Below are 22303 nucleotides of genomic sequence, written 5' to 3' on the forward strand. Positions count from 1 at the left end.
CAAAGAATAGATGATCATTGCAAAAAGATAAAAACGTCGTGTGTAAAATAAGATTTTTATACAAACCATTTTATTTTTACACATAATTTATTTATTATTTAAAAAAAGTTTTAATTCATTAAATTAAATCATGTATTCTAATGCATCCAAAATTTTAATATGAATAAATATTATTACTCTAAAGCATATTATTAATAGATTAAACCAAATAGCTTATTGTAAGACCCTTCTCTCGAAAATTCGAACAGTGAAACAAATTGTCCTAATCACATTCCAAATTGTCAGGTATTTTCACACGAATTCACTAATTACAGCCTATCTGGACGTCGGCTACGTTGAATTAGCCTCGTTAAAATTATATTAATTGTATACTTATTATATTTATTATTTTATTTTTGTAAAATGCTGTTTTAATAGCGATTATGTCATAGTGACAATGGAGAAGAAGTTCTCTCCGTTCTCTCTCGCTACCTCTTTAAGGAATAGAAAATTCAGACCACAACTATTTCATCTTATTATATAAAGGTACTTCTTAAAAAAATCCAACTCTTAAAAATATTTAAAACTTTTCAAATTTGTCTTCAAAGTAAACCTAGAAAAGTACTCAAACTTTATCGTTGTTTAATTAACGGCGTTTAAAATTCTTTTAAATTGTTTTAAGCTATTCTTTTAATGAATTCTCTTTTATGTAGGTATATTTCAAAATACCTCTAGAGGTATGAAGTTAAAGTGTAAAGTTTTCACTTTAGTTAGACCACTTCAGGCGCGTCTGCTGTTAATAATGTATTTAAATATTGACCGCATCTACCACAGACGGTATCTATATTAGTTCTTCAAGTAATATATATATACTATACTAGCGGCCCGCTCGCGGTTTCACCCGCGTGAACTATGTTATTGTTAATTTCTGTCTCCATAACTACGTCCTAATGACGTCTATGCAAAATTTGAGACTCATAGCATTTGTAGTAACGAAGTTTCATACAAACTTTCGACCCCAAGAACTACCCCTTAGAAATCGAATATTGCAAATTCCCGTCTTAGCGAGCACCTACGTCCTATAAGTAACTCCTATGCAAAATTTCAGATTCCTAGCACATGTAGTTTCTGAGATTTCGTGATGAGTGAGTGACCTTTCGATTTTATATATATAGACTAGCGGACCCGGACGTGGCTACGCCTGCTTGAAATATAAGAATATAATTTTTATAGAAATAATTTTAATCTAGATGAAATGCTAAAAGTGACTATTATATTTATTTTCATAAGGATGAATATCAAAATGACGCGATAACGAACGCGGTCGCGTAGTGACGACGGTTGTTATTAACATGGCAGAATAAATTGCATGTCAAATTAGAAAGTATTTTAATTTATTAGTATATATGTGTAATGTAATATTATATAGCCTATAGCACTTCTGAAGAATGCAGCTTTCATCCAAAACAAAAACAAAGTAAATCGATCCAGTAGATCCAGAGATCTTAGCGTTAGAGATGGGCGTTATCGTTTTTTTCCGTTAACGGTTATGAAACCGATATATGGTTTTCGTATCGATATCAAAAACGGTTTTCAGATATCGTTTTTTTTTCGAATTGTCAATAAACGCAAAATCATAATTATAACATTATATCATAATAAATATATGTATACATATAAATAAAAACTATAATCAAATGTAAAAAAAACAATATTTAGTAATTAAATTGAAATAATATTAAAATACAAAATCATATCCAAATTTCAACTTTATTCATTTATTTAGAAGTTCGATTTCATAACGACGAAACAATAACTTGTAGATGTAATGTAAGAAAACCGGCGAAACATAAATCTGTTAGTTACTTAGTTATCGGGTATTTGCTTCATTTCTTTTACACCCGTGAAGAATATACGGATAGAAAGAGAGGTAGCGAATATCAGTTTATCAGATATTCGCCTTATCTCATTTACGCCCGTTCGGAATAAGTTAGTTAGAAAGAGAGGAAGTTAGTTTTAATATAAAATCGTTTGACGTTTCAAAAGTTTTGCGTTATTACGGTTTTGTTCAGATCACAGCTATGTTGAGTTTTAAGTTTCTGTAAAAACGGTTTTCTAAAAACATATATCGATACGTTATGTTTTCCTTCACATATCGGTTTTAAGTTACGTTTTGATATATCGAACTCATCCCTACTTAGCGTTCAAACAAACAAACAAACAAACTCTTCCGCTTTATTATATTAGTATAGATATATCTATACTAGGATTCTACCGTATTGAGACCGGCAGTGAGAGATTTCTAATAAAGTAAAAAACAATATAGCATTATTGTAATAGCGAAAGATATTTTCTCTACTCCTGTATATAATAATAATTATAAGGTAAATGGATTAGTAATCGAACCTACAGTCGTCTCGTGACTGTCATTTATTTATTAACTACGTCACAATATATTACTTAAATGGATACAAAAAAAGAAATCTCGGAATACGAATTACAAATTTACAGCACAACGATTATTCAATTTTCGCGCAAATAAAAATGTCCGAAACGTATCGAATTAACGAGTCCACGGGATTTTCAATAAGGATTTTTTTGTCGTAGTCTAAAAAAACTATTAATGATGTAGTTTATAGGCATTAATAAATCCTTAGGCTCTACGTCATAATTTAAAATTACTAGAAAAAATTATAATAATTCACTCCGTCGAGTGGGAATCGAACCTAAAACCATCACGTTAAATCACATGCTTTTATATATATCATAAATATTTATAAAAATTTAGGCAACAATATTATTGTTATATTTATTTGTAATTTATTGTGCAATAAAGTGGTTATTGCGGTTAGCTATTTCATTTAAAACTAAGGATTACATATTTGTATATTATTTAGTCTCTGGTTTAATGTATTTTAAAATAAAATGTTATGCTTAATAAAACTTAAATAGACCAAGAGCCTATGCAGCCAGACCTTCCTTAAATTATAAAACCTGAATGTTTCTCTGCGCATACACCTATCAGTGGTACGGATAAATAAGGTATATTAGATATTTTCTTCAAAATAATATAAGAAATGACTTAGCAACTCCCTAAAAGCTTTCTCTGAATTATTCTTACTTTATAATATAAGATCCTTATAAGATCACATAAATTGTTTGTCAGCTTTATCAAACCTTGCTGTCATGGATTCAATTCCCTCTCGGGGGAATAATTATATTTACAATTCCTCGCTTAAAGCGCAGGGTTCTATCACTAAACACTTTTGGTTTCGAAAATTGGATGGAAAGTGCGACTGCAAACGCGACTGTTATAGGTTCGATTCTCACTCGGAGGACATATTCAACATTTTCATTTCCTCGCTGTGGTACTGAGGTAAACCACGGCGTTGAGATCTGCCACTCAACACGCAAAGCTTCAAGAATTCGGCGGAAAGTGGGCAGCGAATTTATCCTAATGGGTAATAGTGTCTTAAAACTAGGTTCCCAGGTTTCCTCAGCCCGCTCTGTAAGGAATATAGGGTGAAGCTATACTATAGCTATACATTAAGCATTTTTGATTCTCATAAATCTCATATTTAATATAAAAAATATTTAGTCATTTTATATCTAACTAGCGGACGCGCGCAGCTTCGCTTACGTATTTAGGGGTGAATTCTAATAAACCTTGAAACATGTGTTCAATGAAATATTTTTAAGAGTCTGAATTTCAAATTTTATAAGAATCGGTGCCGATTTAATTTTTTTTCCATACTAACTTTCAACCCCTATTTCGCCCCTTTAGGGTTAAAATTTTCCAAAATCCCTTCTTAGTGGATGTCCAGATTACAAAAGTAAACATCTGTCCAAATTCCACATTTCTACGCACAGCGGTTACGGCTGTGCGTGCGTCTTACCTCAGTCAGTGAGGACAAGTCCTTTTATATATGGACCGTTTATTTTTAAGAGTGGTGTAAGTCCATTTTCTTTTGTTTCGAGAAAATTAAAGGTTAGTATATCGATGATTATGCAATTTCATTTACCGACCGATTTTAAGTTGTTCAAAACATGGGATTTTTTTGAGAAATTAAACACGGACTAGTTATATATAAAAAAATTACATTAAATTAAGCATGAATTACGTGATAGCTCATTTCTCTCAATAATGGACTTTCACTTTTTCACACCACTTTCAAAATAAACGGTCCATATATAGACTAGGTAGATACGCGCACACGACATCCCGGTTTTCCCGCGTACAGTAATTTCGGGATAAAAAATACCCTGTATAGATATTTTACAACAGAATCTGGGTTTGATTCCTGCTCAGGGAATTAATCATTTTCATTAACGCATTTTCACTTTAATAAGATGGCGTATGGTGTTGGGTTTCTCCATACATGCAGTGTCTCGAATTGGAGTAGTTCTATTTATTTACCCTGTTACATGCAGCTCTAAAACAGAATGATGTTGTGTATATTATTCTAACCAGTGCACGACGAAGGAAATGGATGGATAATGAATGAAATCGACAAATATAAACGAGACCTAAGCCAAGCAATTCACTTGAGTAGTAAATATATATATATTTTACTTTTTAAAGTGTTATTCTACACTTAGGAAAAAAAAATACTTACTTAGAAAACGTATAAAAATTTGAAAGTAGCGGGATTTGAACCCGCACCTCTTGGACGGTAAATAAGTAGTAAATAGAATTGTTTTCTTTAAAAACATTACAGAGATGAGGTCAGGATTTCTTGAAATGAGCGTACGTGATGTACAATCTATTCAATGATTCATTTCCAATAATATCACATAGTATGGGTTCTACAGATTTATGACACTTTGTTATAGTAGGGTATTATTAATATTTATACTGCGACATCCTATTGTGTAACTGCATTTAAATATTGCTTAGGCAACTATTAGACGTTTTAGTCGAAAATTTGCATCTAAATAGATATCTACATTGTACATACTAATTGCAATTTTATTTTTATTTATTTTGATTTATTAATTGAGTCCATTCGTTGGTTTCATGGTCTATTGAGTTAAAATGAAGCCTCACTGAGCTTCATATACACTTTGTCCACTTTACAAAATTATATGTAAACAAGAGAATTATTATTATTTATTACCATAAATACAAAGCCATAACATTAATAAATTATTGAAGTGAATTTCTGGTATTTATATAATTTAGATTATTATTTTTGTGTATATACATTTTATTTCAAATTCCAATATTTGTAACCATTTGTCTTTTGCAATTGTTATTTGATGGAAAATAACGAACATTTTCCCATTTCTAAAATTAAAGTTGAAAAATATTTTACGAAGTTATTGATAGCAGTTTAATAAATACATATCAATCTTCATACTTTTGAATCGATTTATTTACCAATTTAATTTTGTTACAGAATCTGAACGGATCGGATGAAAAATGGCGCCGTGGGGATTACTCACGCTCATATGTGTTGCATTCATCTTTGTCGAAGCTAGACGATTCCACCAAAAGCGGGACACCAAATCCCACCTTTGTGATCCAGTGTACAATAATACCAACAAAATACAATGCTACTGCGTTAAGGGAGCTTTGGAAAGGGATATCAAAAGCGCAGATTGCTCTCTCGTAGTCGACGGAGTCGGTCAGGACGATCCTAACTGGAAAGATTTTGAAGTGCTAAAAGATATTGGAAAATTAGATTTCACAAACTCACGTGGAAGTAGCTTGAAATACATTCCGCAACAGGCTCTAGAACATACCAAAGCCATATTAAAGTTAACTATTAAACATGGCAATATCGATATCATTCAACCGTTTGCGTTCGCTAACTTAACGCTAGTTAGAGAAATAACTCTCGCAGACAATCAAATAAAGATTTTAAAAGCGAATGCTTTCTCTCATCACAGAGATTTGCGCACCATTGGTCTGGACACGAACGCTATCGTGGAAATAAATCGCGACGTGTTCATAGACTTGCCGTCGCTTGATAAAATCTATTTGACAAATAATAAAATAACGACGATTCACGACAGAGCTTTTCTGCATCTATCTAATTTGAAAGAGTTAGAAATTGACAGAAATAATTTGTTCAGTCTTAACAGCGAGACGTTCTCGGGATTGAAAGAGTTAGAAAAACTCGATTTAAGCGGCAACAGTTTGGAAGTTATCGGTGACAATACGTTTTTGCCGCTCAAAAATTTGCGTTCACTGAATTTGGAAGGAAATAAGATTCAAATGTTAGACGAGAAAGCTTTCAAAGGTATAACCAAGTTGAACCATCTATCTTTATCCCACAACGTGATAAAAGATATCGATAATGCGAAGATATTTGAAGGGTTGAAATCCCTTGTAATATTGAACCTGAAAGGCAACCAACTCAAGACTCTTAAACCAGAAGTGATGGCTCCAATACTCAAAAATTTTTATAGTAACATAAGCATCTTGGATGTTAAAGGTATGTTTAAAATAAATTAAATAGCGAAAACAATTTTATGGATAAAAATTACATTTAAAGATTTTTTAATATATAAAACATTCTTTTAACACAAAATATATAATTATGTACATACTAAATACTATGTAATAACGCAAGATTTCGTCGAAACGTTTTTTGCTTTTTTGCTTAGGCAGAGGGATGTGACCTAGTGTTAAGCCACTCTGTTTCCCACTTTCTGCCAAATTTTCGAGCGATTATGACGCCGCGATGTGCGTTTTCACCATTTCGAAGAAATTAAAATATTAGTGACGAATAATTCAATCGGAGATCGAATCCACGACCGTCGCGGTTACAGACATACGTTTGTGCCACTGCGCCACGACGACCTCTATATATTTTTTTATTATTTCGTATTATATCTTTTTCATCTATTATTTATTTATGTTATATTCTTATTCATTTATTACTGTTGCTATATACAGAATAAATAACATACTTTCACACAATTTCAATTAAGAAAATAATGCAACTAAAATAACGTTAACATTTCTCTTTTCAGATAACAACTTTCCTTGTGATTGTCGACTCGATTGGTTTTTGACACTCATAAATAAAACTGAGAGTCCATCGGTCAAACTAACGATAGATAACCTGAAATGCACTCCCAGTCCAGATTTACGTGAAAAATGGAATAAAGCGGCAGAATCCGAGAAAAATGAAGAAATAGAAGAGGAGGGAACGAACGATTATGAATACTATGACTATACGCAATTAAACGGAAAACTATTTTACACTGATTTACGATTCTTACTGAATTGCTCAGACAAATTCGACGAACCCGCACCCACCACAACAACTCCTAAACCAAATATAAAGAAAAATGATATAACAACCCAAAAAGCAGTAACTGATTCAGTTAAAACGACAACTGAATTTAACAAAGTTCAAGAAATTACTGAAGCTAAGAAAGTTTTTACAACTACCCGCTTGGCGACGGTTTCGGAAAATCCCATAGAAAGATTGTTAGATCAGGAAATGGCATCTGATGAGGCGAAACCTGATAAAATAAAGGCACATAGGAGTGTGCAAGAAATGAAGGATGTTAGAGCTAATAGTGGATATAGGAATGTGGGTAGTTTTATGTTTGTAACACTCATTATTATGTATTTGTAGATTATTTATTTATATTTAACTTAATGTCTCAGTCATTAATATAGTAATGTTAAGATTTGTGTTGTTTTATTTGATCCTTGTAACATATCGAAGTAGGTATAATAAGTTATACAGGGTGGAAGAGGCAGCGCTTCTTTTACTGAAACTGCATATAGGGTAAAATATTTCAAACCCAGAATTAAAAAAATAATCAAGGTACCTCAACGGTTTGGACGTAGGATTTTTTTTTCATTTCACGATTTTTATCCATACCTGTATTTCGTGTGACGCACACATACGTATGCGACGTTGCCGCTTTGACAGGTAAGTGTGTGCGTCCCTATGTTATACTTTACAAATGGCGTTTTATTTTAAAACGATAATTTTATTATTTATTTTGTTTGAAAAAAAAACTTTTTCATTTTTGAGAATTATTTTTTTTCCGAATTATATTAGGCTTTTATAGAGTAGTTAAAACTGTGTGTTGTGTTTCATTTAAAGTGGCGCTGACAATTCCACCCTGTATATATATATATATATATATATATATATATATATATAAAAAATATACGTAAAAAAACATAAGAAGTTTGTGTGCCTTTGCTTATAAGTTAATTCATTACTTACATATTTTTTATCATTCAATGTACAATGGCTCTATTTAGGAGGAAAATAAAGCAATAAACACACACATTTTATTAGAAAAATTTAAAATGTTCTAATGACAAATAAAGTAAAAAATTATAATATAAAATATGTTAAAACACAACATAAAAAGAGGCAAATATAAAAATATTTTTTCTATGGACTTCAACAATTGAAACAAAGAATTCAAAACAACAATAGCTCCATTTAGGTTTTATTCAATTGATCAACTATTATTAATTTCTTTTAAGAAATAATATGATAATTCACAGGTATAAATAGGTACACCTGAAGACATCATATTAAAAAGAAATAAAATACATTGTTTTATAAAGATTACATTTATTTCGAATTTATCAAAAATGGTATGAAAATTTTACGTCGAGTAAGTTAGATCGGCATTAAAATAATCGTTGTCTGTGTGTTCATGAATAAATGTAACAACTTTTGTGCGTCCAAATAAATAGATAAGATTCCTACAAAATCATACCATACGCAAGATACGTACTTGCGTGCCTATCAACTTAAGAGAACAACACAATTAAAAAATATAAATATATGTCTTAAGTCATAAGTTACATAATAAACTTTTGTATGTACAATAACTATTAAAATACATTGTGAACGAAACGATTTTAATAGTACATTACTAGCGCCATCTATCGATCGCTTTGAATATTTCTATGAAACTGTACTAAAAGGTTCCTTTGGTGCTGCTATATTGGATACATAACATGTGAGACTTAAAATGAAAAAATATAGATGGCAGCACTGCTACGACACAGCAAATATATTTCTCTACCGTTTAAATATAATTATATTAAACTAAAAAGAGTAACGTAAATTATTTTTTGTTTTAATTTATATAAATTTTAATTTATATAACTTATATATTTTGTTTCTTCTTATAAATCTCTGTTTCTTATAAATTTAAATTATCCTTTTACTTTACTTTGTATTACAGGCAGTTTAGGTCTTTTAATATTTCATATACGTTATATAATTGTTTTATATGTATAATTATTTTATCGAATCCGATTTTCAGTCATATTATTGTCTAGTGCTGAAAATTCCGTATTTTCTCGTTCTCGTAGAAATATCGTGATGTGATCCCCTACTCCCTAAAATACTACTTCCTAGCTTTTTAGTAACCGAATAGCGACACGTACGCGACTTCGCCCGCTTGTACTACGAGCATGAAAGCATGCCTTCCATCGGTTGCGATCCATTGCGCACCTCACCACCTCGTGGAATTTGTGAGGGAGATTCCCTCTCTTTAGTTGGTCGGTGGTTAGATCGCCCACGTGATCTCTTGCCTTAGTATTCCCAACAACGACTAACTGTTTCAAATTTTCCCTTCTCTACAGAGGCTTAGTATTGAGTAAAAACAAAATAAAATATTTCCTTCCATAACCACTACTTAATTATAATTTATTTTTTTACTAAATATACAAATATTAGAATGAAACTCGGCATCACCCCAAATTTCTTAATCCTTCTTGAAAAATGTAGGTACTTCAATGAGGATTTTACCATTAAGAGTTAATTTCGTTGAAACTTTTTATAATTAAATTATCTTGGAAAACGTTTCCTTCATAAAATTAACCGCGATGCCTTTAATATTCTAAAAACAGAGAGACCGTTGCGAGAGAACCTATTAACGTGCTTTGTTTATTAAATCAAAATAAAATATAAATGATATTTCAAACTAGGCTGTTTATTTATAGCTAGTAAATATTAATTTTAAATCCATTTGAATATTTTTTAAATTAATCGATTTATTGAACTCGAGCAAGTTCTTGGATTTTTTTCAAACGATTTGACAAGGAAATAAAACGCGACGTTGATTTCTTTCACTCTAATTACTTAAAAATTAAACGGAAAGTGGCGAAAAGAGTGTTTTAACACTAGGTTCCCTGTGTTTACCCAGTTATATACATTATGCAACTTGACGCTGACGCGCTGTATCTTGCTTATCTGATAACTAATTTCCTGTGTGGAAACACTGGATGTTAGGTGCGGAACTGAACGCCGCGCTTTATTCTATTACAAGAGCAAGGAAAAGAAATAAAATATAAAAGACTAATGAATTTCCAAATGGTATACGAACCCATAGCCGTCACGTTTAGCAAAATAACAGTCACACGTTATGCATTGTACCACAATGGCCTACATATATTTCATACCTAAACTAAATACATATTTACAACAATTCTTTACTATTCTAGTTGTAGTAGTTATACCGTACATCTCCAGTAGTACTGGCTTACTACTATCAGAATATCTTCGAGGAAATCAATAATTGATGTGCTGACGCTGAGTGTTCGCCGTACATCTGCATTATTCAGATAATTCTCGTACGAAGGTGTAGTTTGTTCTTTTGTTGTGTATCACGTGATATGATGAATACGTGATATGATATATGATATCATATCATGAATGATGAAGTCGTGGAATTCCATAAAGGAAATTGAATATTTCAGTTCCTTTATTGTTTTTTGTGATATGTCGTTTTCTATTGATCGGTATGGAAAATGTGTGATTGGTTTGGAGTTATTTAAGTTCCAGTTCCATTCCACTGTTCAACACGGATTGTCGTGTGGGGCAGAAAGTTGAGAAGAGAGTGTCTCACTAGTTATTATTTAGTTTTTATTGCTTACTGTTATTATAATAATATTTAATTACTAAGACACAAATATTAGGATTTTCACATAATTAACTGAATTATAAATGTGGAGAATGGAAAAATCTTAAAGGAAACCGAGTGTTTTAACACTAGATGCCCAGGTTCCCTCTGTCTATCGTACTATTTACGAGTATATAGTATGGAAGCTAACAAAAACTCAATGTTATTTTTATAACTATTATAATAATAGAGAATCGAACTAACAACTACCTACAAAATAATTTAACTTGTTGTAACTTAACGTAACCGAGACTATATTCAAATTACAATGTTTTGAAACGTTGGTTTTACACAAATAAGTGGTATAAATTTAGCCCTGAGGATCACTTGACTCGCTTTTGTTTGTCTGTCAGCAGTATAGTATAATATTTTTTCCTTTTTTCAAGTCATTGTCCCATTTAAATTGTCAAAAACTTTACGACCTCTTCAGGAATATTTTATTATTGTGTTACGTAAACTTTATTAAAATGTAATTTAAAAAACAGTATTTTTAAAGAATTTCATATTTATCTATACGCCTGTTTCTTCCTTAAAATTATTATTTTAGTTTAGTATATTATATTAGTTTATCACGCCTATCTACTATTTCAGATTTCCCCTATATTAAAACACCATGAGAGTTTTTCCCCAGGAAATTAATATATAATATTAAAAATGTACTTTTAACTTTACAATAGATCACTCACATAGCAGGGTAGGCAGGAGGAATGCTTTGAAACACTTCTTTGTTACAGAGCAAGTAAAATGAAAATATTTAAAATTTCCATTTTCTTCGTTCTGGTTCGCACTTCCTCGAGAGAGAACTCATAACCTGTCACGCTCACACGCTCACGCTCGTGCCCTTACGCCACATCTGGACTCGAACGTAGAATGAATATAATAAATTTATTTAATTCCATACATAAATAAAAAAAAAGTAATATTAAATAGCAAATTTCTTATACCCACATACGTATATCATTTAAAGCTACAATGTAACTGGGAAATTGAAAACCATCGAATGTGATTTGGGATTAGAGCTGGCCCATAAAATATATCCGCGATGAATGGACGCGTTGGTTCGTGTTTATTAAAATGTTTGTTTGTTTTTGCAATTCGTTATAGATTTGATGTTTGTTATATTGCTGACTGAGATTTAAAACGGGATGAAATTGGTTTTTTTAACTGACTTCTGTAAAAGGAGGTGAAACTAAAAATAAATAGGGTAAATAATTTTAATCTACGACTATAATAAGTATAGACACAACCCAACACAAAGTCTTCTTTAATATACAAATTGCATTTTCATCCTTGTTTTAGATATCGATTTACCTACTAAGTTGAATAAAAATAAAAGGCGGAAGTTTTGTCTTAAAAATATAAAAATGGACATTAAAGGGTACGTAAGAAAAAAATATCGATAAATTCACATCTGTTGCAAGGTTAAATGAATAAGGTAATTTTCAAAGGGACCGTACACAGAGGTCCAAAGCTGGAAGTGAATAATTTATCATTTATAATAAATTTAGAAATGTTGAAGGCCTCCGAGAATTAAGCGGAAAATAGAGAACGAAATTATCTTAATCTTAATTAAATACTTTATATACTAAAATTTTAATAAAATATGTACTATGCATACATATCTTCAACATTTAAAACTCCTCATTTTCTGCTCTGTCGAGATATTGGTGGCACATCACAACGAAAAAAAAACTATGTCTAAAAGTAATTTAAAAATAAATTGGATATAAATTTACGTATACTCTCTCGGGTACTCGCGTGTGCACTTTAAAACTGACGAGTTTGCCTGCACGTGAGTTTTGACACTTGAATCACGCTGCGTACATATTATAGAGATAGATATCTATTAATGTTTTACCTATATTTTATGATGTTGGTAAAAAATTGACATTTTGATTATAAAAATTACTAAAATATAATGTAATATATGTAAAAATATATGTATAATAAAAATAATGAATAGTTTCCTATTTATTTTTACCTTAGTAAGTCGATGCATTAAGACATTCCGTTAGGCACGTACCGCCCAATTTAAGAATCATTTCAGGTGCACTTTGTCTTATTATCAGAACGAGGAAATGAAAATAATTTATTCCCGCTAGCAGGAATCGAACCTAACAGCTGCGTGAAAACGGCTCCGAATGTCCATTACAGTTTATAATTAATAGAAATTATTATCAGTATAAACACGTTGTTAGAAAACATCTAATACACAAAATTACATAGAAAATATAATATGAAAATATACGCAATATTTATATACTTTATAGACTAGACAAAGTAATGCCATAATGGAATTCTATTATTTTAGGTTTTATTTAGAAAATTTCCAATATAAAACGAAAAAAAAAAATTGAAAAATCACTCACCTTTCCCCAACTAAAACAAGATTTACGTGCAAAGCTAGCAATCTTCTAAGAAAATAAGGTTAAACATTAAGTTAGAGACAAATCCATCAATATCGATATCAGGGTACAGGGTACCCTGCAGCGAGGGTTTATTGAACCGACATCTGGCGCGTTAGCATAACTAATGTTCTCCGCCGATCACTTACAATATCTATTTTATATCCATTTGATGACTTATTCTTTTAATATTGTTCTTTTCTTTTGGATTGGAGAATAGTTTTTATTTTATAGATGCTATTAGTTTAGCTTATAAGGCTTTGGTTTTATATCGGGAGAATAATTCTATTATTTTGTTTGAGCTTCACCGTGTACACCGTAGCCGTATTCTGAATATAGTAGGTTAAGTGTTACGACACTCCGTTCTCCATTAAGATATTCTTCTAAATTCTTGAGACATTAAACGTCGCGTTTACAATCGAACGTTTGTGACCCTGCTCCAGGACGGCCTCTTTTTAAATCGTTTCTATTTTCCCATCTTGGTCAGGCAGTATTGAATTCCACTACTTTGCCGACAACGGATTGGCCTTATTTTTCAGTAACAAGTTCTCTAAGTATTAAGTAGAGAATAACAGTTCCTTTATTTATTTTTAAAAACGTTAAAATAAAAAAACCAAAACGCTTTTAGAAGTTAGAGAAAAATCGTACCGTTTATTGTGTTTATTTTAGAGATATTGCAGTTCAAATGAGGAAATTTAATTACCTCCTACATCTAATTAAATCAGAAAAAAAACGATATAAAGATATTATGTGGCTTGTCATATTTCAATAGGATTTTAGTATAATAAGAAAATTAGTATACCTGTTTTCGGTTACTTTTATATGCTGAAAAGTAATGTAGAAACTTGTAAATATGAAAATGATAATCTCAAGTCTACGCGTGCCTTGGAGTAGTAATTTCACTGGTGCAAATTTTGAAATGTACTCAGAATTAAGGGGCAATAAGAGGATCACAGCACCCCCTACCCTATTGCTCTTCACAGCCATTATCTATGAATAGAACGTCGATTGTTCTTGTATTATAAGTACATGTTCAATTAAATCTTTATAAGAGTGGAAACTTTCTTTGTTTTTTGTGAAGTTACTTCTCATATCATTCACTTTTTTTTTTACTTCACGCTGTATCCCGCACATATCAGGGTACGCAAAGGGAATCTAGGAACCTTGTGTTAAGACAGTCCGATCCCATTATGACACTTCCGTTTCCCACTTCCCGCCAGATCCTGGAGGCATTGCGTCTTGAGTGGTGGAACCCTACGCCACGCTTTTGTCCCCTTACAAAAATATTCTCTGGACTGGAAAACGAATACACAACTATCGCAAGCACTAAAAAAATAAGAAATTGAGCCATAACAGCCTATTTATTTAAAAACACACCTTTTTCCGTCTAAGTAAACGTAATTTTTTACATTTGCCGTTGTCGTAATAAAATAGGCACAAACGTTCAATTTATAACCAAAATGCCTAGAGATATTGCTTTATTATTCATATCGGCTTCAGTGTTGTAACGACGACTTGTAAATTGTATGTTTTCTTAAACCATTTGCGTGGGAATAGTTCCTTACGTATGTGAATACCGAAATACAGTATGAAACATGAATAGCTTTGCCTCATGTTTCTTCAGTAGTTTGATATATTTTTTTATTACCAAATAATGTAATAATTCCCCATTTGGCACGGGGAATAGAGCGGACCCAATGGAAAACGGAGTGTTTTAAAAAAAAAAAAAAACTAGGTTCCCTCTGCTTACCCTGCTGTGTGCGGGATACAGCGTGAAGCAGTTTTTCTTATTTTTTTTAAATAATAGGTTAAGGCTAGTCTGGGCCCAGGGGCACAAGCGTGCGACTGTAAGAACGTCACGGATTGTGGGTTCTGTTATCACTCAAGGAAACGAAATATGGAATATTTTAATTTTCCACTATCTGGTAATGAGGCAATGCGTCTAGAATTCAGCGGAAAGTGGGAAATAGAAGTCGTCTTAATGGGAACGGTGTATCACTAGGTCCTATTAGGTTTCCTATGCCTATTGTGCTATATGGGATACATTGTGTAGCTGTGGTGCTGCACGGGGTCGTGAGCGGCGATGATACCATCAGGTGGCTCGTATACGAATTTACTTATTTTTTCCACAAAAAAAAGTAATATTTAAAAGATCTCTAAAAATTTGGAGCTATTGCCAACTTATTCAGCGGAAAGAAGAATAATTTTCAGGCAAATTCGTCACTTCGACAGTATGACGCTCTGTCACGAACATCGAGTTAGTCTGTTATTTGCCAATATATAGCTGTTATTGAAGGGTTAGTAAAATTTATCGTGAGACACTGCAGATTATAGGTTCGATTACCATACGAGGAAATGAAATATTTAATAATTTCACTTCTACCGGTTGGTGGGAGAATTCGGTGGAAAGTGGGGAGCGAAGTATCTTAACACTATTTTTCATATAAACTATATGAAATGAATCATGTTGGCGTTGAGGTCCGCCACTCAACACGCAATGCCTCAAGAATTCGTCGGAAAGTGGGGAACGGAAATGTCTCAATTAGGAACATTGTCTCAATACTAGTGTATCAGGTTCCCGCTACCTACTCAACTATGTCTACTAACTAACAATAACTAACATAATAGTATTATCTAGACACACTCTAAACAAAAAGGCTGGATAATAGCGGTACGCCATAGCTAATACTTGACGTCGAGGAGACTTCACAGTGGGGTGGCACAATGACAGGAACCCTTGGAACCTCTTAAACGTACGCATTCATTGTTGATTTTAAATTTTATGTCTGGTAAATTCTTTTCTTAGTCACCTTTTTAAGTGCATACTTTATAAAGTAGACAAATGTATCTATACTTTTTTTTATTATTATTTAAATTATTTTAAGGATTTTTTTATTATTTTGAAAATTGATTAATTAGTCTTTACGACAGTAGTTTACAAATTATATTATTAATGAACCCGAGAGGTTGTGGTTTCGATTCCCACTTGAGAAAATGAAATATTTCGAATTTTAGAATTCGGTGGAATATATAAAAGAAGTGTCTTAACTCTACCTAACCTGCTGTGTCGCTTAAAAAATAAAATAATACATAAAATGAAATAAAACGAGAAACTCACAGGTATTTTCTTCATAAATCCTCTCAAATGATTCTATGGAAGCGCAAATCGGCAAAAAGCTTAGAATGTAATTGAGCAGTAGGACGCATGACGGGCATTTAATGTACGTTTAATATAAAGCGGATTTGACTAATACTCGCTTCTGCCTGCGGCTTTGTTTCCGTTAGACTGGGAGTTTATCGCGTATTGTTGGAATTCGATATGGAACGTTAAATTATTAAGTTCTTTTTTTCCAGCTTCACGATGTGTCCCGCACATAGCAGGATAGGTAGAGGGAATCTGGTAACCTAAGGGAAGTGTTAAGACCCATCCGTTCCCCATTTTCCACTCAAGACACAACAGTTTCCCCTTTTGCCATTTTCGTGGCGCAGTGACACATGCGTGCGACTGTTAATGTGACGGCTTTGGATTCCATCCCCACTCGAAGGAATGAATTATGGTTTATTAATATTCCACTACTCAACAATTTGGCGGAAAATGGAGAACAGAGTGTCTTACTACTAGGTTCCTTCTGACTACCCTGATATATACGGGATACAGTATGAAACTGAAAAAAATATAATAAATAATAACAGAAATATTACAAATAAAATATTTAAATTAGTTCAACATACAGCATTTGTATCGTTTTTTATTATAGATATTTATTATACGTAGTAAGTACCTACAGTCGGAGAAGGCAGTGAAGTGGATTTGGATATAGGAATTTTATTATTAAAGGTAATATTATATATAGTATGTATAGTATGAAAAGGAATTAAATGGCTATATTTACATAATATTTCGTAATACTTTTGTATTTTTAATTGTGTATAAAAAACCAAACATATTTTGAAAATAATTAATTCCCCAGGTGAAAATAAAAGTTAAAACCGTCTCGTTTACAAACAAGTGGTATGCCGGGCATGAGAACGATATGTCCTAACTTTAGGTTCCCTCTGCCTACAATATTATGTGCGGGATACTGCTGCAAAATGGGAAGAATATATTTTTCAGCTTCCCCCGTATAGCAGGAAAGGCAAATGAAATCTAGAGTTAGGACACTCCGTGCCCCAACTTCCACTGAAGTACTACAGCATCAGCAAATCTCAGCATTATTTCGTTAAAGTGCGAATCACAAGCTTAACAGGTAACTGAGTGTTGAGTCGTATGACGAATGTAACGTAACAAGTACAGATTATGTGGAGAGGGATTTATGAGATACCAGGGTATCTATAAAAAGGCTTATTAAAGTTGGGTGAGATGATAGATATTGTCAATGCCCACAATCAAAGTGCTTTCGTTGAAACACTGCCCGGGTTTTAATGTGAGCACGTTGGATATGGGTTCCATTTCCAATCGGGGGAATTAATTATTTTCGTTTCTTTGCTACGGCTATATTCAATCACAACACTTAGGCTACACAATGCTACTAGAATCTCTCTGCTTAACTCAGTTCTCTCTCTCAAAGCTCTTCAACATTGTGCTAACTAAAAAAAAAAAACAAAATAAATCCACCAGTTTTACAAAAAAACCCTGTCTCAAAAATATACCTACCCATATAGAGCCAATTTTATGTCACCGTACAAACAAAAATAAAAACATTTTTTAATAAATAATATTGTATGTAAACGTATACAGTAACAAAATAAACGACTGATGCACCCTTTGTAACTTTATCACGGAAAAACCACCTAACGAACTATATTTTGACTATAGTCGAGTTTTCATTAAAACGTGGCAGTTTGAGGCCTAGTTTTATAAAAAATGTAAAAATAGAGTAGATGTTTTATACAGGCTTTTTCACGTTTCAAAATATTAATGGAAATATTATTTTTGATTGCTTAAGCTGTTCTTTTTGGGAAAGTCTAGGTAATTTTAAATATATTTAAAATAGATTTCGCATAGCATTGAGATATTTTTCTTATTTTAAACCAATTTTCATAATTTTATTTTATCCTAATGAAATCTTAACGCAGTTATACGTAGCGTAATCATCGAGCTGGTGTGATGATGAAGTCAGGACTTAAATACGAGCTACATAAATAGTTGTTAATAAATTATAGAATATATCAACCCTATTGTCTTCAGAATCGCAATTTAATTATCTCTCACTTTGGACGCCACAGTGCGATATTAGATCTTAATTATTACTTGACTAAACGATTTGAATTCAAAAGCGTGACCTTCTGGTTAATCTTTAAGTCACAATATAATGTTTAAAACGAATTATACTATTCTAAATTATGCAGAGAGAATTATGTAAGGGATATGCGCATTATATTTGACTTTACGTTTATCCCTACCATGTTACAGAAGCGAAGTGCCAAACGCTTCAGCTTCTTTCGCCGCATTCACTGTCATCATCCTCTTCAAACATGCTCTCCGGAAGGTTCTCATGCTTTTTACCTTCCGCCAGCATCATTGATATTGTGTTCTTGAAGGTCAACTGAGGTCCCCCCCGCCTGCCTATAAGTATTTATTTCGTTAATATTTGAATCTATCGTGGCACAGTAGGCTAGTGTGTAACTCAACGCCGCGTTTTATCTAATTACCAGAACGAAGAATTGAAAATATTAAATATTTCATTCCTCTAAGAGAGAATCGAACCCACAACCATTACGCTTTCAGTCGCACGCTTGTTCCCATGTGCTACGTCGACCTCAAACCTATAAATTATGTTCTAATAATAAAATATTCAGAAAGCTAAAGAAGCAAACATTTACATCAGTCTATTAAACTACTATAAGCACTCTAGTTACGCCAAAAATAGGTGCCCTATTTTCACAAAAGCTCTTTTTGTATAAAAAAATATATACTTTCAAGCAATCTAAAGTACATAATTACAGTATTGTCCATAGACTTTGTTATCTTTGTACCGCCGCGTCCGTTTTACGTAGAAAATTTTATACGCAGAGAGAAAAAAAAATATTAGAAGCCCGAAGGCGGACAATGGAGCTGCCCCAGACCGTAACGACAGACGAAATTACTTAAGTATATTTCCTTAAGATCTCATCTTTGCGAGAAGAAAAATAACAAGGAACAAGGCAAACTTCGAGGGACTGAAGTCCATCTCTCGGGGGACTACAGGTCATTGTGGTTTAATATATTATGAAGAGAAAGTAAACGCACGAAATTTTGCGTAATAAACTTTTTATTTGCGTATTATTTAAATTTTATCGACGTAAACAATTTTGAGATGCTATCCTGATGTTATGAGCGGATGGACAGTTTAAGTGAAGGTCTTGATGATTTTTACAATATGCTTTTTTATGTCAATATTGCGCGGGGTGTGGTTGGCGTTTGAGCTGGTAATTTATTACTTGTTTCTTTTTCACTTACATTTTTGATAAATAACTAAATGAGTCTATTTTTCTAGCATACAAATAATGTCATCATCATCATCAACAGCCATCTTTTGTCCACTGCTGGACATAGGCCTTCCCCAATTCTCGCCACCACACTTGATCCTCAGCTCTTCGGACCCATCCACTTCCCGCCAACCTCTTTATGTCGTCGGTCCATCTGGCATGGGGTCGTCCCACCGGTCGTTTTGTACGTGGTCTCCACTCTAACACACGTCTGCCCCAGCGGCCGTGGACTCTACGACAGATATGCCCCGCCCATTGCCACTTCAGCTTACCAATTCTTTGAGCTATGTCGGTAACTCTGGTTCTCCTCCGGATTTCCTCTTTTCAGATTCTATCCTTAAGAGATCTGTATCTCTCGAGCATAGCCCATACATACCATAGAAATAATGTATTAGACTATTAACTTAGTTATATATGTTCTAGTGCTATAACTATAATCTATCTATCTAATCTACGATTATATACGAGTATCTATAGGTGCAGCTCGAACTGTTATAAAATAAATATTTTTAAAATAATAATATAGTAATCAAAATAATATTTTTTTATTTTTAATATTTGAGTAAAAGTAATAATCTTTTTTTATTAAACACCGTGTTTCATTTTGAAATCCCTCTAGCTATTAAATAAAGCGTGGATGTTGTATACAACGCCCACACTTAAAAGGAAAATTAATATTTCAATAATTTATAAAAACAGGAAAATGCTGAGATAACATTTATAAGTGAGTATACTGTATTCAAATAATGAAATCTTCATATTATTTTTGAGTGAATGCCCAAAGGACCATTATTACTATACCATTTGAAAATAAGAAGAAAGGTACATTAAAAAATATTTTTGTATAATCTAAAGTACCAAGAGGAAAGATCAGTGACTTTTACAAAAGAAAAAAGAATACGTATAGTAGAAACGGTACATAACAGTTATAGGTTCAATATATACCTGAAGCAACGAATTACTTTCATTTTCTTATTCTGGTAAGTCACAACGTGACGTTAAGTTTCATCACTCAACTCAATATCTCGAATGCGTGAAGCTGAAAACATATTATAATAATGTTTTGTTTAGTAATGCAGGCTTAATGAAATATAACTTCGATGCACATTCCTGCATATTTCGAGATCTGTAGGTTGGTACATGCTGTGTATTGAGAGTTAATATAGAATACATTTTTATCTAATTTTGCTCTAAAATGCTAGTAACAGTTTATAAAATGAATTACATACTTGACCTGTGAACGTACATAAGAAACACAGAAATAAGCTATTTTATTTACTAAGAAAAGGAATGATTTTCAATATTTAATCTACTAAGATATGATAATATATTGATAATATATTTTGTTATTATATGACATCAATATATATTATATATGTATATTATTATGTGTTAGTCTATTATATTACTTTATATATTGTACTATTTTATAAATATTTGTGTATTAAGTTTATGTATTAGGATAAAATATTATTTACGTATGTTTATTTATTTGCACCACCCACTATTTGTTTTAAATTTTATGTCTCCTAACCTCAAGGTTGTCTGGAAGAAATCGCTAATTAGCGATAAGACCGCCTTTGTACTTCACACTTTGTTATTAGCTTATAAGTACTAGATGTAGTTTGTAACTTTGTTTTTTTTATGCTTGTGGTGTACAATAAAGTATAAATAAATAAAATAAAATAATAAATATACATTCAATACATATATAATACTGTAGTAGTTTATTTCCAAATATTGTTCTGTCTAGCAGATTTGCAAAGCAGTAGCTTATTACTATACCAAAGACGATTGTTATATATAACCTGATAAGGAGTTTACACACTTATCACCAACGAAAGTTATTTTCTTAGATGTTGATTTTGTGATATTTCGTACTTGCTGGTTACTTTTAAGGTAATTTATTAATAACTTGGACATTACTGTTAGGTAGTGTAATATTTAGACAATAATCGTGGGGTCGACTCCTATATTGGGAATTTTCTCTGTCTATCTTGCTAATTATGGCATAAAGTAGGAAATTAAGAAAATTAAACTTTAAGAAACGTATAATAGTATTTTTTGATATTTAGCTTGCTGCAGTACTATTTATTTACACTGATGAGAGAAAATCAAAAGTGATTTGTTTCTAGGAAAATCATTTCTAAATTTAACTTTTCAGACAAACATAATCTATAAGAAATTAAAATATTGCATTTTCGTGAGTGGGAATCAAACTCAAAACCTCGACTGGCCTCAAATATAACGTTCTTTTTCATTAAATACAACTTACCCAGTATAAAGCGGAAAAGTGTGTACAGTCCCCATTCCCAGTAAACATCAAACCAGTCTAGTATACAGGGCGATACGATTTGCAAGTCGAAACAGCCACAGCATAGCTTTGAATATTTTGCGATTCTCGATTTGACTTTAAAATTTGCTGCACACCGCCTATCAAGCGAGCTCTGCCCCACTCCTGGAGATCTCCATTATTTCACTTGATACTTTAAGTCCCCTTGTGTTTAGCATATTTGCTTTTTTTAGTTTTCCGATACTTGGAGTAG

At 32.2% G+C, this 22303-nt stretch overlaps 1 protein-coding gene across 3 annotated transcripts in view; it reads left to right on the forward strand.

The window, feature by feature from the left end:
* LOC146530683 (uncharacterized) overlaps positions 1–7631 on the forward strand; it is a 76778-nt gene extending 69147 nt beyond the window's left edge. For all 3 annotated transcript variants that reach the window (XM_085198835.1, XM_085198836.1, XM_085198837.1), the window contains 2 exons: positions 5379–6419; positions 6961–7631. In XM_085198835.1, the coding sequence (XP_085054961.1) occupies positions 5402–6419; positions 6961–7574 (1632 nt within the window). In that variant the 5' untranslated portion in view covers positions 5379–5401 and the 3' untranslated portion in view covers positions 7575–7631. The remainder of the gene's footprint in view (positions 1–5378; positions 6420–6960) is intronic.
* Positions 7632–22303: the final 14672 nt, after the last annotated feature.

This window comes from Heliconius melpomene, chromosome 16 (genome assembly GCF_056956725.1).
Source record: "Heliconius melpomene rosina isolate 202511_hmr_F chromosome 16, ASM5695672v1, whole genome shotgun sequence".
Taxonomy (NCBI): Eukaryota; Metazoa; Arthropoda; class Insecta; order Lepidoptera; family Nymphalidae; genus Heliconius; species Heliconius melpomene.